Source organism: Protomyctophum bolini (genome assembly GCF_963924005.1).
Source record: "Protomyctophum bolini genome assembly, chromosome: 17".
In the NCBI taxonomy this organism is placed as follows: Eukaryota; Metazoa; Chordata; class Actinopteri; order Myctophiformes; family Myctophidae; genus Protomyctophum; species Protomyctophum bolini.
This window is the reverse complement of record NC_137878.1, coordinates 23,172,533-23,186,953: the sequence shown is the minus strand read 5'-3', so window position 1 is coordinate 23,186,953 and position 14,421 is coordinate 23,172,533. Positions and strand designations below refer to the sequence as shown.

At 42.1% G+C, this 14,421-nt stretch overlaps 1 protein-coding gene across 1 annotated transcript; it reads left to right on the top strand.

The window, feature by feature from the left end:
* Positions 1-213: 213 nt before the first annotated feature.
* On the top strand, positions 214-12,751 carry LOC308332446 (cholecystokinin-like; the record flags this gene model as incomplete). The annotated part of the gene is made up of 4 exons (XM_080788350.1): positions 214-303; positions 7,376-7,499; positions 7,653-7,793; positions 12,546-12,751. 4 exons carry the CDS (start codon positions 214-216, stop codon positions 12,680-12,682), a joined length of 492 nt encoding a protein of 163 aa, XP_080644476.1. The 3' UTR covers positions 12,683-12,751.
* Between the last annotated feature and the right edge of the window lie 1,670 nt (positions 12,752-14,421).

Genomic DNA, 14,421 nt, shown 5'->3' with positions numbered 1-14,421 from the left:
AAATGGCTCCCAATGCCTCCCTGCTTGACACTAACACTCAATGGGTTGGATTGGGGGGTCAAATCAACTAATCAAATAGAAAGAAATCTAAGCATATCCGAAAAGGAGTGAGAAGAAGTAAAAACGTATAAACTCCCACCCCTCTATATACAGTAATAGTAGTATACCAGCAGCACTTAATACTAAGTATTAACTATGGCATTAACATTAACAATGGAAAGTATTGGAATGTGTGTGGCTTTAGCAGATCGCATCTCCTCTAGACAGCATTACATCTGTGTGCCCAGCCTGCTACAGCTGAGCGTACATACAATCTCCAACAACAGCCTTCTATTGGCCAGGTCAAACAATGTTTTCATTAGCACTAATCGATAGTATTGACTTCTCCTGAGATCCTTTCAATTTAACAAAGAAGTTCTCTGTCTGTTTCTGTTTTAATTACTCTGTAATTACACAATGATTTTCTTCTACCCCCCCCCCCAAAAAAAAAACATGCACGTGCGCACACACACACACACACACACACACACACACACACACACACACACACACACACACACACACACACACACACACACTGTGAAGAATATAGGACCCCCTATTCAGGTTCAAAGTAATTTCTCACCACAAATTGGTAGAAATGAGTTGGCAAAAAGGAAATCAATACACTTTAGACTCATTTGTCACATTTTAGACGCATCTTCATTTACATCCACCACAGGGGATGCTGCAAACCTTCAGAACATTGCGTTTTGGCAATTTGCACATGGTAATATCTGTGACCATCTCCATCACAATGGGGCCACCGAGTTCCGAATTGGACCAGTTCTGTCTTGTCAGACCGCTTGTCAGAGCAACGAATGGGGAGCATATAGGTCATGCATTATGTCCTCCAATCCGCTCTGCATTGCTGTTTGATCTCCCGGGGCTCTGATTGTCACACCAGAAAGAGCAGCCACCTGTAGACTGTGAAATAAGGCCTATAGGAAATTGGAATGTGTGGCAATGAAGCCCATCTGCTCGTAGTTAACAGGGAGAACACTAGTGTGCCGGACCCGAGAGAATGCACATGAGCAGTGGTGGGAAAAGTACTACATTTTTTTTACTTAACTCATTTAGACCTGAGGCTGATTCTTAAAAAAAGAAAAGTGTGTATCTTTAGGGGATACATACAGCACTACTCTGCATGCACTGGAGGTTCCAGGTCTGTTTCGCTGCGACTCAACAGCCCACTTCAGACTGCATCAGGATTCAAGTACACCGAGGGGCTACTATAGCCTCCTCTGTGTCCATCACCAATGACAATCAATAATGTGGTTGTGTGCGTGCATGCGTGCGTGCATGCGTGTTCACGCTCGAACGCATGCATAGATGTGTGCATGCATGCATGTGTATAGAACAGCCTACAGCCACCATGTGTATAGGTACAAGATGTGTACAATATGTGTGCGTTATGTTAAATCCATGGTAAAACAAAAAGAAACACTCGCACACAAACGCAAAAGTTGCAAAAAACGTTTTGGACCTAAGTGCTGCTATGTGACATTTGGAGATTTCACCCTTCACTGATGAAGGGTGAAATCACCTTCGCTCTTTTGCAGCTGCCCAACCTCGGGTTTGGATGTGCACTGCACCCAATTCCTTCTTTTCATATTATGTACCACTACCTCACCATAGCTAAAGTACCGGTAGCTATAATATGTTATTACATGGCTTGGTTGAATGCTTGATTCTGATTGGTCAATCACGGAATTCAGTGGTCTGTTATTTCTTGATAATGACAGTGCCACTCTATAACAGACCGATGCCTAATCAAACCCTCGGAGCACCTGCTGCGCCCTGCTTGATTTACTGCTGTTTCCAAGCATGTAAACACGCACAAAATGTAATTTACAGCTAAACATTTGAGTACCCGAAAATGGATTCTATTTGATCAACTCATTTCCTTGTTTGGGCAGACACCAGCCAGCGCGACACTTATGGAATACTTCCATTACCGCAAGCAAGGAAATATCTCGTTTTGTTTTTGTCAATTTAATAAATTATGTTTTAAGTAGCCATGTAATAAGCGGGATAATATATGCCTAGGTGGTCATTGTCGGGAGATAATTCACCGACAGGGGGTTTAACCACCGATGCGAAGCGGAGGTGGGTAATCCCTTACTCAATGACTAATGACTTTTTTCTGCCTGCCTTCAAAGATGAGGAACAATGCATGCATTTGACTGTCCACTTACTGATTGGTTGGCTGATTTGACAGCAGAAAAGGTTTGGACCAATGACAAAGCTTCTATGGTAAAATCTTTGAATGCAGACTGCGCCCCGCCGGCCCCTATAGGTGTCACAGAGACAAATGTTGTATCTCTCTCTCTCTCTCTCTCTCTCTCTCTCTCTCTCTCTCTCTCTCTCTCTCTCTCTCTCTCTCTCTCTCTCTCTCTCTCTCTCTCTCTCTCTCTCTCTATTCAAACCATATAATAGTGAAACGTGTTGAAGCGTCAGTGAAGTCATTTTCAAATGATCGGAATCGGATCGTGAACAAAAAAACGTGATCGGGACATCCCTAGTATCAATATTATATCCATTCCATGATATTAGGCTGGCTGTAGAGCACCGAAGTCTAACGTCACTTTCAGTAGCGGGCACAGGTTCATGTATATTTTTATTTTCATTGAGGTCGTTTCATATAGACTAATTCAGAAACGGGTCTAATGGTCGCAGCTTACGTATTTCCTGTAGGCGGACTCGACATAGCTGCGGGGTTTAAACCCTCACCAGGCGCATCTCTTCTACTACAGTGAACGGTAGAGTGACTGATGTTAGTCTGCCTCAAACGTTACTCTTTTACCAGCTTTTTACTAACACAAACAGTTGTGGCAACATAAAAAAAAAACGGAATGTCAAAATATCCACCGCGGTGGCTGAGACCAGAGCCATAGCGTAATGGTTGAGACGAAGCAGTGAAGGGTCCTGAAAGATACATAACGTCAGTCTTACCCAATACCCAATCTTTCTGTTTCATGAACACAAGGGTACTTTATACCTCATACTTTAAATGCTTAGTGTGATTTTAGATATTGTACTATTGTGATATGGCATAAGTGTTCTATAATTTATTTTTTTTAATAAAATGTACCTCCATTTTTGACCAGCCTTTCAACTGTAACATGTACACACACGTGTTCACACAGAAAGCTGAATATTTTAACCAGCTTTTCCTTTCTAACATACGATCGCTCGTGTGTACGCGCAGTCACACACACATGCATTATACAAGCAGAGGACTGCACTAGGTCAAGAAATAATAAGCTTCCCTTACCAATCTGGTAGGTCTTGAATAAATAATTATCTACCGAATTCTCATTATTCTCCTCTCGGCACACACGCACGCACGCACGCACTTCAAATACCACAGAGATGCTATTATAGGTTGACAGATGGGTATGTGTATCACTTGCTGTGGGAAAAAAAGACCCATACTGTGAGTAGAAACGCAATATAGATAAAACTTTGGATGCTTATATGTGTGTATGCGAGCATGTGTTTGTGAGTGTTGGGAGGTGAGATAATGCCACAAAGACATATGCATTAATAGATCTGTATGCATTATTTAGTATGTTTACTATAGCTGTATTGCAATCCTGCCACCAACATGCTCTTGGCAAGGGATTTTTCTGTCTGTCGCTTTCTCTCTTTCTCACAATTTCTCTCTGCTTTTGTCTTGTTTTTATTCATTGCCTGAGTCCTGTACTTTTCAATATAACCCCTTCCAGCCTTACCATTCACATATTTGCAGAGCATCCAGGGTCGATCTCTCAATCTTAAATGCATTTGCAGACACTGAAATGAATCCTTTTATTCACAGACGCCAGTGTCATTCTCGCCTGCACCAAGAGAGAAGAATCATGTCCAACAGGTTGTATGCCCTGTGGCTGCCATCAATTTGAGAGGTGCACACCAGGCGTAACAGTCAGTAACCATGGCTAAGGCTAACACAAAAGGTGCAGTATTAGTACACGTGCACACCCACACACTCACACCTCCTACACAATGCGGTTAATTAATTAATTGGAATACTGTTGCCCTCACCTCCTACACTGCACACGTCTTTAATTTAGTCTAAAGAAAGAAACTATTACAGCATCTTCAGCTATTGTGAAATAGAGACAGATTCATGGAAACTCGATGAGATGGAGCGGAAAGAAACACATGCAGGTAGGCCTACAACAGAGAGGAAAGAAACCAGAGGAGAACTGGAGAGATGGTTGTTACTTTAGCATGTGTCTTCGCTGTCTTCTTTGACAACAACAATAGATTTGTTTTACAAGCTCTACAAACCTTCCAACTAGTGCTTTGGCAAATTGGCAAGACAGGAAAACCTTGCAAATTTGTCTTAAATAAAAACATTGTATTGAATGCCACAGGGCAGCTTGTACCTTTTTTGAGTTAAATCAATCTCTTTTGCCCATGAGGGGGTGCGTGAGGCATATTTCATTGATTTTGACGCTCTGGGGTGCTATTGCCCTTAAGCTCAATACTTGCTAACTAGTCGGGAAATTGACACCAAGCTGATGCTGTACTAGCCAAAAATGCTTTGGGAAATGTAGCCAGTTCCTTGCAGATATATTACCTGAATCTCTCCAGGTGTTCTATGAGACGGATACAATAAATGGCTGTTTCATAGGCTTCTAGAAAGTGTGTGTGTGTGTGTGTGTGTGTGTGTGTGTGTGTGTGTGTGTGTGTGTGTGTGTGTGTGTGTGTGTGTGTGTGTGTGTGTGTGTGTGTGTGTGTGTGTGTGTGTGTGTGTGTGTGTGTGTGTGTGTGTGTGTGTGTGTGTGTGTGTGTGTGTGTGTGTGTGTGTGTGTGTGTGTCTTTCTTTAGGGGATTACGTACTGGAGGTTCCAGGTGTGTTTCACTGTGACTACCGCTGTGTCTTGTCTGTCTGTCTGTCTGTGCACACACACACATCAATGTATTACACTATGACATATTACACTATGACATAACATTGTCTCACTGTGGTTTAATGGCAGCTAGTTGGCATCCGGGAACAGGGTTGTGTCTGCATAATGAAAAAGCCTTTTCTGTTTTAATATAGGCTATAGAGATATAACACTGTGACCGATTGCCGTACTGTCAGCCTCATTAACAAGGACATTAACCCGCGATGCCTGATCAATACTTATTGATTCTGGCGCATTGATTAGGGTCCACCTGATGATCGATGAGGCAGGTTAATCCTACGTAGTTACTGGGAGCGGAGAGGAGATGAGATGAGAGAGACGGTGCTGAGCTCGGAGGGGAGAGAGAGAGATAAAAAGGGAAAGATTGTGCTCCCGGGATCCGGTGAAGAACAAAAGATTGAGATGGCAGAAAGAAGAATTGTGAAGGACAGCCTTGACAGGGAATGTTCTCTGAAGGGACAGAGTTGGAGAAGGAGAGATGGAGATAGAGAGGGAGAGAGAGAGAGAGAGAGACTGGGGGAGGATGAGAGAGGATGAGAGAGGTGTTTCAAACAGCGTGCCTCACCTGTTAAGTGGCTGAAAGTGAAGAGCCTCGTTTCTACTTCTAACCCTGTGAGGACTGCATGCACACGCTCGCTCGCGCGCGCACACACACACACACACACACACACACACACACACACACACACACACACACACACACACACACACACACACACACACACACACGTTTAATGATGTTTGCGGATAATATGCTGTGGCGCTCCAGGGTTAGAGGGCAATGTGACAAGATTACACTCTAAAATAGAGAGACAATTCCCAGTTTCATGTCTGTGAGTGCTTGATAACTTTCCACCTCAATGCACACACGCACGCACGCACAGAGAGAGAGGGAGAGAGAGAAAATATATGAATACATGTATGATACTGAATTGATACATATTCAGTAAATGTCGTTGTACATTTCTACTCAGAGTTATTAGGTGATACAATTGGGTTATAACAACAACACAACCGTGTTGAGGTTATAAATGAGTCATATAAGCACACAAGCGTAGAGAAGCCCACAAGAGCACACTATTTCAACATGTGCTCAGACATGCATGCACACGTACACACACGCACGCACGCGCGCACACACACACACACACACACACACACACACACACACACACACACACGGGGCACTGAGCAGGGAGTATAAAAGGGACGTCCTTTCCACTCAACAGAGAAGTATCCTCTCTCTCGTTCTCTCTCTCGTTCTCTCTCTCTCTCTCTCTCTCTCTCTCTCTCTCTTACACGCACACACACAAACATACAGAATTCCTACTCTTTCTCAAGGTAAGAATCTTAATATTGTATGCATTTTTAATGACAGAGTGCAGAATTTAGATTATTACATTATATTATACAGTTATGGAAAATCTGGAAATTTAGTTCATAATAAAGGTCATAATACTTGGTATTTTATAGTATGTGATATTTTATTAGATCTTCCAAATAGGAAAGAAAGGAAAACAAGTCTAATTGTCGATGAGGATGAGAAGGTTATTTAAAGGAAAACAAGTCTAATTGTCGATGAGGATGAGAAGCTTATTTTAACTATACAACTTAGGCTGGGATTTTAAAAGCTAAATATTGCAAAATACAAAAAAGAACTTCATGTTGTATGCTGTGCTAGGAGAAAGTAGCATTTTATGCATGGTTTGGTTTTATATGTTGTTGTTTTTCCAACCGCTTTTATACTCAATTTAGTCGTTAATATGCCAATGATTTCCTCCCTATAGTACATTTATATGTGTTGTCACATATACTGGCTCACCTGCCAGTGAGGAGCCCCCAGCGGGAGGATGTACAGTATAGAGCCTCCGTCCTACTCCTCCTGTCCAACATTCCCAGCCCGTATAAGAGTCTGTGCAGTGACAAATTAGCATCCTCCCTGCCTCTTTTCCCACCCCCCAAAACAGGCCAATTGTGTTCATATTAACACTTGACGAAGCCGGATGTGCCGCGGTGGATTCGAACCCCCAGACTTTGCAGTGGTGGGCATGCATGGGTACTTTAACAGTGCACCACCACCTGAGTGCCTTTATATGTATCCCCCCCCCCCCCGGTACCGTCAGAATGATCATTAACCGTGAAAAAAGCATTCATCTGACAGATGAGTGCGTCTCAGCAGTAGTAGTTTGTCTCTGTGAATCCGAAACCAAACCAAGCCATTATCTTCTCTTCACTGAGAAATAAATTTTTTTGCAGTATAGTTTACTAGTTATCACAAAACATTTTATATACAGTTTTTGCTTTGCAAAAGTGGAAAGATCTATATGTTCCTTCTGTTTTTTATTTTAGGTGCCTCAATTTTTTCATCGCATTTCTCCATCTCTTTCCTCTGTCCACTTGTTTTTTTCTTTCAGATGACTGCAGGGCTGTGCGTGTGTGTTCTCCTGGTAGTCCTGTGCACAACCTGCTTGGGGCTCCCCTACACGTCTCGACCCCAGCTAGACAATGGCCATCGGCTGATTTCCCCTTCTTCTGATGGTAGTTATAACGCTATAGAGGCCCCAGATGATCAGATGAAAATCCCCAAAGAAAAGCACACTAAATACATTTTCGTATCATGTTTTTTTGTTTTTGGTCTTCTCATGTTCTTGTTCGTTGCTTGTGGACCCTTTTGTGGGTTTTTTTTAACAGCTCTCCTTAAGACTGACACTCGCATGGCGTCGGAGCCCCATCTTCGACGCGCCCGCTCTGTGACCCAGCAGCTGGCAGAGGAGGAAGGAGACTCGAGGGCCAACCTCAGCGAACTACTGGCAAGACTCATCTCCAGGAAAGGTGTGTGGGCAGTGCTCATGTGATTCACTATACTTCTGTGTGTGAGCGAGGCTTTGTGCCTCTGTCCCGGTTTCTCATGTCCTTTTGAATATACTGTGTGTGTGTGTGTGTGTGTGTGTGTGTGTGTGTGTGTGTGTGTGTGCATGTGTGTGAGTGAGTGAGCGTGTTTGTATGCGTTTATACACATATTTAACAATGGCCAAAAAGAGTCCTTGTTTGTAAGTTAACATGCAAATGCATTTTCCTGCCCGGCACCATATACCCTCTCCTCCGCACCCACTCCTTATTACTGGAATTAGTGTATACGCCTAAGTTTGTAAAATAAATTATGAATGGTTCCGAAAAGCTTTTGTGGTCTGAAAGAGTGTATTAGAGTGCAGGGTCTTCCGGCCATTCTCCTTCGTTTCTGGTTTCCTTTTCCGTTCCTTTTCTCTGTCTCGGTCAGAATTGTATTCACTTCAGCTCATCACGTTTTGTGATCTTGTGCTCATGGGCCGTAAGTGCTGTGATCTGCGGGTTGTGTGACAGGAGAGTAGAATATCTGAGTCTGAGCTTTCACAGCGCGGAAACAGCATCTCTGTCAGAAAGCCCTGGCCGAACTGTCTTCTCGCTCTGTCTCCAGAGACTATGGCTACCAAACAGCATCAATTTACAATTACAATTAAATCATTTAGCAGACACTCTTAATCCAGAGCGATTTACATTAAAAATCACATACAGTAAGCATCCAGATATAATATCCTAATGCATGAGTGCACAATACACATACGCATTCGCACGCACACAAAAGCCACCATTTTGAATATCCACATGTCAGTGATATGAGTAACGGATTCACTCAGACAGTGTAAACTGTAAAAGTATTTTATCCACTTAAGCCCTAGTGACAAATGTGACAGGTTGTGACTGTGAGCTTGCCCAATATAAGAGCCGTAGGGTTAGATTGTTGTATCTTCATTAGAGTCGCAATTGAACTTGCATTTGTATTTGTGTGTGTGTGTGTGTGTGTGTGTGTGTGTGTGTGTGTGTGTGTGTGTGTGTGTGTGTGTGTGTGTGTGTGTGTGTGTGTGTGTGTGTGTGTGTGTGTGTGTGTGTGGGTGCTCTGTCTGTGTGTGTGAGTCTTTGAGTGTGTGCAGTGCTTGTTGTTCAGTTGCGCCTCAGTGTAGGAGGTGTCAATAAGCTCTTTTACAGCCAATCTTCTCGTCATACCAGGGAATGAACACGCTCTGTGCTTGTGATGTGTGTGCGCATGTGCGTGCATATGTGTTGGGGAAGGAGTGAAAGGAGTGGTGTAATGATACATCTTAACAGCGATACGATACATGGTTCATGATACGATACATGGACGATATTGGTTCATTATGGTGGACATTGTATTTGAAGTTTTAAACACATAATAGACAAACCCACGCCTTGACATGAACACAGAGAATACACAAATTGTTCGATAGACCAATTGCAGATATATGGAATGGAAAAATAATTAAACCTGTCTTTTTATTTTTTCATCTTAAAATTGCTAAATACAATGCACAAGTACTTAGTATTGATTACATTTCGTTACAGTTACTATATTGTTACACCTGTAATTGCAAGTGATGCCACCATACATTTACAAATAACAAAAGTATAAAATAGGGCTCAACATGGTTTGTTTTGTAATTAAAAGTTGCTTAAAAACGTTGCCTCTAAGAACTAACCTACAGTACTTTATTAAATGTACTTATTTATTATACACCACTGCCTAGCTCTGGTCCATAGCTCTAGTGCCTTTGCTATCTATATTATATATCTATATTAGAGCTATCTTCCTGCGGCTTTCTAATAACACAAGCTGCCTTTGTACTGGTGAGTAGCGAAAATGTTATTCTTATTTTCGCTACAGTCGAGAGGCTGGTCTGTATTTCATGCGAGCGCAGCAAGACAAAGTAGCATTATAGCTCTAATGCAACTTGCAAAGGCATTAGAGTTATGGACCAGAGCCACTGCCCTGAACAGACACTGCACTATACTACACTATACTATATTATGCCTACATCACAGCTCAACACGTTGTGATCTACATCTGCAATATTTTGATGCGGGACACCAGCATGCTGCTAAGTATACAGTACGTATTTCTTGGGTCGATTTCAGTGTCGAGAACGTGGTACGTGGTACAGGCAATTGGTTCACTGCAAATGGCCACTGCAATAACATGAACACTTATTTATATCATGGGTGGGTATACAGTATGCATGATCCATGATCCGTGGATCCTTGGATCCTTGGTATCAACAGTGAATATGGAAATTCTTGGCCGATATGCATGTTTAAAATAACAAGTTAGCCGATAGCCGATACTCATACCGATAAATGTTTATTTCATACTCCCTTTTGTGCCAGGGAAACAAATACATCTTACATACAAGAAATTAATGTTCAGAATCTACAGCTTGGTAGACTACAGATAACAACACACCAACCTAGCAAACGAAAAATGTATGCTTATCAACAACAACAGATAAATATCGGCTACTGCCATCGGTTAATGTCGCTTCGGAACCCGTCAGATGACGGGTTAAGATTTAACCCTGAAGGTCGCCATACCATTCAGATGGCGGGTTGTAAGGTTTATATCAATTGCAAGCAGCCGAAGCTCAACACTAACCTTTCGTGAGGATCAATGCGCGCGCCTCCCATAAGGATCCACTCATTGTCGTTTCTTTGCTGCTTGTTTTCTCCAAAAAATACTCCACAGTTATTGTTTTAGTCCAATCCACCCGACGTTCAGATGTAAATAGTGATTTCTGATCGCATCGCGCAAGCCATATTACCGCTTGTGGTGAAAACTAAGACATGTCGGCTGCTGCTCGTAAAACTTTTTGCTCCTCCTCTATTGTATTGGGCTGTGTGGGCCGGAAGTAGTTGGCGCAAATTCACAGATATTGCCTGGCTGCCTGCGATAATTTCACATGAACACCAGGGGGCGATGAAAGTGTTAAGTGGTGAGCATGGTGTTATTCTAAATGCCATCTGTGCTCGTGTGTGTGTGTGTGTGTGTGTGTGTGTGTGTGTGTGTGTGTGTGTGTGTGTGTGTGTGTGTGTGCGTGTGCGTGTGCGTGTGCGTGTGAGTGTGCGTGCGTGTGTGGTGGACGTGTGTGTGACATGGACACGAGCTCAAGAGAATAAAATAAAAAAACATGAATATTGCAGATGCCCTTCCTAATAGGAGTTATAACCTCTGTATGGCATACCTCTTTGTCTTACCGTATGTCCTATGTGTAATTTCTATGATACAATATTGTAGGCTACTATATGACCCAGCTGGGAATTGTTGAACTCATTAAATCACAATCTCAGGTCAAGCAGTCTTGCCACAAGGCTGCAGCCTTGCTGGCACTCGATTTATATTAAACATATGAATCAACAAAAGAACATTATGTTCTGCCGAGCGAATAATACCTCCCACTATTGAATGTAACTTGTGGTTCTAGTATCTAGTTAGTTCTACAGCCTTATAGTGTTGGTGTTATACACAAAATGTATCCAAAAGTCAAAGATCTTTTTGTGCACAAAGTTGCATTCTGGGACCTTTATAAACAGGTATATTCATAGGTAGGCTACTCCTGAGGAAGGCAGAATTTATTCATTGTGTGATTTAGAAGAAATCAAAAAATGTCTAACTATTTGTGTTAACGTTTTTTGGTTAAATGAGTATGAAAAACATGAATTATGTTTCAGCAAAGGTATTTTCGTTTTTACCATGTCTTAAGTCGTTGATATGTCGTTGATGCAACAATTTATATGCTGTGTCCTATAAGTCCATGTGGACCTTTGGTGCATGACACAAATAAAGAATCTATCTATCTATCTATCTATCTATCTATCTATCTATCTATCTATCTATCTATCTATCTATCTATCTATCTATCTATCTATCTATCTATCTATCTATCTATCTATCTATCTATCTATCTAAGATAATTATTTCATGCTAGGCTGGCTAAAGTGGTTCTGTCGTAGAGAGATACTCTATGTCCTCACACTGTAGCAGTAGCACACTGACGCGCACCCTTCCGCACGCTCAGATCAGCCAACGCAGGGAAGCTGGAAGTACCTTCACTACAAAAGCCGGGACAACGCTCCACACGTCCCAAACGCTTCCACCTTCTGGATCAAAACTTTGGAATGCACTTCCCATTGCAATCAGGCTGGCAGATTCGCCGTCGCCTGATCGTAGCCCTTAGCACTTGCCGTAACACTTGCCCATCTGCGACCTTACAGGCCTATGCAAAGGCTAAACTTATGTAACTTACAGTAGATAGCATTTTATGTAGACATAGCACTCTATAGTGTATACGCATAGTTTCAATATATACAGTAGATATTCCACTGTTAGGTTCTTATGTATGATTCATGATGACATGATGCTAGTATGTACACTGTACATATTTATATAAATCCTTACTTAGTGAACGGACAAGCCTTAGGTGAAGAAATAGTGTGTCCTCCATAGTGTGTTGCAGAGACTTCATATCCTTCCACCTTTTGTCATGCTCTCTGACCCTTTGGACAGCAGCTTGGATGAAGAATACTAATTTCCCTCATGATGCTCTTCTTCTCTCCCGACCACCCTCCCACCCATTACTTCACCTCTGCCTCCATCACCTCTCTCTCCTCTCCCGACCACCCTCCCACTCATTACTTCACCTCTGCCTCCATCACCTCTCTCTCCTCTCCCTTTCTCCTCCCACGTTTCGTCCCATGCAGGCTCTGTCCGTCGAAACTCAGTGGTGAACAGCAGAGCCAGCGGCCTGAGTGCCAACCATCGGATAAAAGACAGGGACTACTTGGGCTGGATGGACTTTGGACGACGCAGCGCTGAGGAATACGAGTACTCCTCATAGAGGATTGTCACAGCTCATAAGCCTGATTTATATACTTAGTTTCACATCGTGTCTCACACTGAAAATAGCCAATCTACTATAGCTCACAATGTGTTGCAGCACAACGCATTGTGAGCTACTATATAGATCCGCTGTTTCTTTCCCGCTGCGAGACACGTGGCGCGTATTCAAGTGTGAATCAGAGTACTCTGTCCACGTCGTATGAGCACACATGAAAACAATTAACACAAGCTGGACTTCCCAGTGGCTCACAATAAGAAGTCTGTTTTTGATGTATTTGTTGTACATTTGTTTGTAAAACAATATAATATAAGAATGCAATATACGCCAAATTTTGCAGAAAAGCTCTCACGGTTCATTTCCCCCTTCCCTCCATATGTTTTCCTTTTCTTTAACGTTTTGGATGTTAAAGGTTGGGTGGGCTGCAGGTGTCTGATGGGACTAACTTGGATGAATAAAGATGAATAAATACTAAAACAGTGGACTAATACTATGACAAAAAATGTTCCTCGACTACCTTTTTTCACTGACGAAAACTTAATGGAAACTAAATGAAAGCTAAGCTATGATGACTAAAACTAAGACTAAGTATATTGACAATTTCGTCAACAAATAAAAACTAGACTAAAATGTTAGGAAGGTACTAGTGGACAAAAGAGCCACTCATTTTACACAGCAGTGTAAATAGCAGATCTACAAGATCGGCTATTTTCGGCAAGTGTAAAATCTGTCATTACGACGGCATCAAGGCCCGCCAAAATAAATTTTAGTCGACTAAATCAACTGTAGAACACTAAAACATTCCATGGTGACTAAAATGTGACTAAAACTAAATGAAAACTATTCAAGAATCAAGAGACTAAAAACAAAAATCTAAATTTGCTGTCTGAAACTAAAACTATGATTCTGTGTATGTATGTTTTCAACCAAGCACTTCACCAGGTGTTCTCACTAATTAGCTGCCCCTTCTCTGGTCGAAGTTGTGCTAATTAATGAAATGAGCGCTGGAGGAAAACTAGAATAATCTTGGTAATCTGCTGCATAAATTATATACATTTTAATATTTCATGAACTTTCAGCAGCAAAAAAAGGAAATCTGCACACCAGAAAATATTCCAATGGGTACAGAAGGAGAAAAATAAATACATACATACACACATATATATATCAGTTCAGTTCAGTTCAGTTTATTTTCGGAAGGAGGACATACATTCATACATTGCACACAGTTTTCATTTCATTCGCAGAGAATGTACTATAAATGATTTGTGTCAACTGAAGTGTCAACGTCATTTCCCTGAGCGGTATTTCTGCCAAAATCCTGGAAAAGTCCGCCCCCAAAAATGATACACTCTACAGCGTACGTCTTTCCCAGCGTGCCCTTTGTGTGGATCTGTTCTTCTATGCTGACTTTACTTTCCCTGTCGATCTGCCATGTGACCTTTTACATACGTTTCTGCCCTATGTGCTTTTAATTTTTTTACCGTATGTCTAATCTCATGTAACATACAGTGCATGCTGCTATGAGAACCCACTGATGTATTACCACTTTTTGCTCAATCTATCCCACTAGGGAAATTCAGGGGCACACAATCCGTTGGAACTACTCCAAAACTATTCTGCCAAGGCTGGGAGGTACACTTCTGGCACATGGAGGGACTAGGCTCTGTGGGTTGTCTCCTGGCCGGGTACTGTTACCCATAGTAACAGTACCTCCCATTCACTCCCATGCACTCCAA